General features: G+C 33.3%; 1 protein-coding gene across 1 annotated transcript in view; it reads right to left on the bottom strand.

Moving 5' to 3' along the window:
* The window catches only part of LOC140322351 (olfactory receptor 1E16-like), a 3,115-nt gene extending 2,482 nt beyond the window's left edge, over window positions 1–633 (bottom strand). The window contains exon 1 of the mRNA XM_072398926.1: window positions 612–633. Within this exon, the coding sequence (XP_072255027.1) occupies window positions 612–633 (22 nt within the window). The remainder of the gene's footprint in view (window positions 1–611) is intronic.
* Window positions 634–1,172: the final 539 nt, after the last annotated feature.

Here is a 1,172-nt window from a genome sequence, read left to right as displayed (position 1 = left end):
TTCCCCACTCATAACCTCATCACACGCACGGCTCCAAGACTTTTCTAGAGCTACCCTGACTCTCTGGAATGATCTTCAACATCCTATTTGGCTTGCTTCTAATTTCTGGTCATTTAAAAACTCATAGTCTATCTTTTCAAACTTCCCAACCTGTCTCCTTCAGTCTCCCAAAACCCTCACTACTTGCCCACCATTCCATGTGCCTCCTTCCTATTGTGTGCTTAGATTGTAGGCTTTACATGTCTGTCATTTGCAACCTCTATTTATTGTACAGTGCTGCGTATAATGTTGGCACTGTATCAATTCTGTTTATTAATATAAATAATATTAAATAATGAACCTGTACTGTGGCACTGTAATATATCAGCAGTTCTAAATCCACTAAAAATTTAGTCTGATCTAACAATAACTGAGTAACTGATGTAAAAGTCTCAGCTTTTTTAATTTTTTATTCATCTAAAAATTAAAACAGACACAATCCCTCCTCAAAGATACTAGCCCAGCACACCTGACATATTTCATTACCAAGGTTGAAAAGCTACAGTGAGGTGAGTTTTGTGTTTTAATATTCCATACTATCTGATGTGTAGCTAACAGTGTGCAAGATTTACCTGCAGTCCCAGTAGCTGCCATGTTCATTAAATTTGTTTCATTGTGAGAATTGTAGCTTTATACACATCAAGAATGATTTCAGTAACATCTTGGGAAATTACCAAGATCCTTTAGGTATATTTCTAAATGAATTACATAGTATTTAAAAAAAACATTTACACCGGGAATTACAGATGTTTAACAGTTGTTGATTTTTCATCATGAACTTAAGGAAATAGTAACATGTCACATTATTGGTAGTGATTGATTTATATCTGAGCAACATGGAATATGATTGGAATACATGCTATACTTGATTACTAGCCAAAATTATTGGAAAACATGCTATACTTGATTACTAGCCACTAAGCTAAAACCCTATAATATTTTTTTAAGCAATTTTGACTTTGGGGGTAAATTTACAGTAATTTTTTGTAAAAAAAATTACTCAATTGGACACAAAACAACCGCATTAAATTTAATAGGTGTAATATTTCTCTTTGTAAATAGCATTTTGTTGAATAAAACCTTAAGACTCGGTTCATAAGGTATTCGTTTATAGCAAACCAGATGATACCCTT

The sequence above is a fragment of the Pyxicephalus adspersus genome, chromosome 2 (assembly GCF_032062135.1).
Source record: "Pyxicephalus adspersus chromosome 2, UCB_Pads_2.0, whole genome shotgun sequence".
NCBI classification, from domain to species: Eukaryota; Metazoa; Chordata; class Amphibia; order Anura; family Pyxicephalidae; genus Pyxicephalus; species Pyxicephalus adspersus.
Note: the sequence above shows the minus strand (reverse complement) of the source record. Positions and strands in the feature narration are given on the sequence as shown.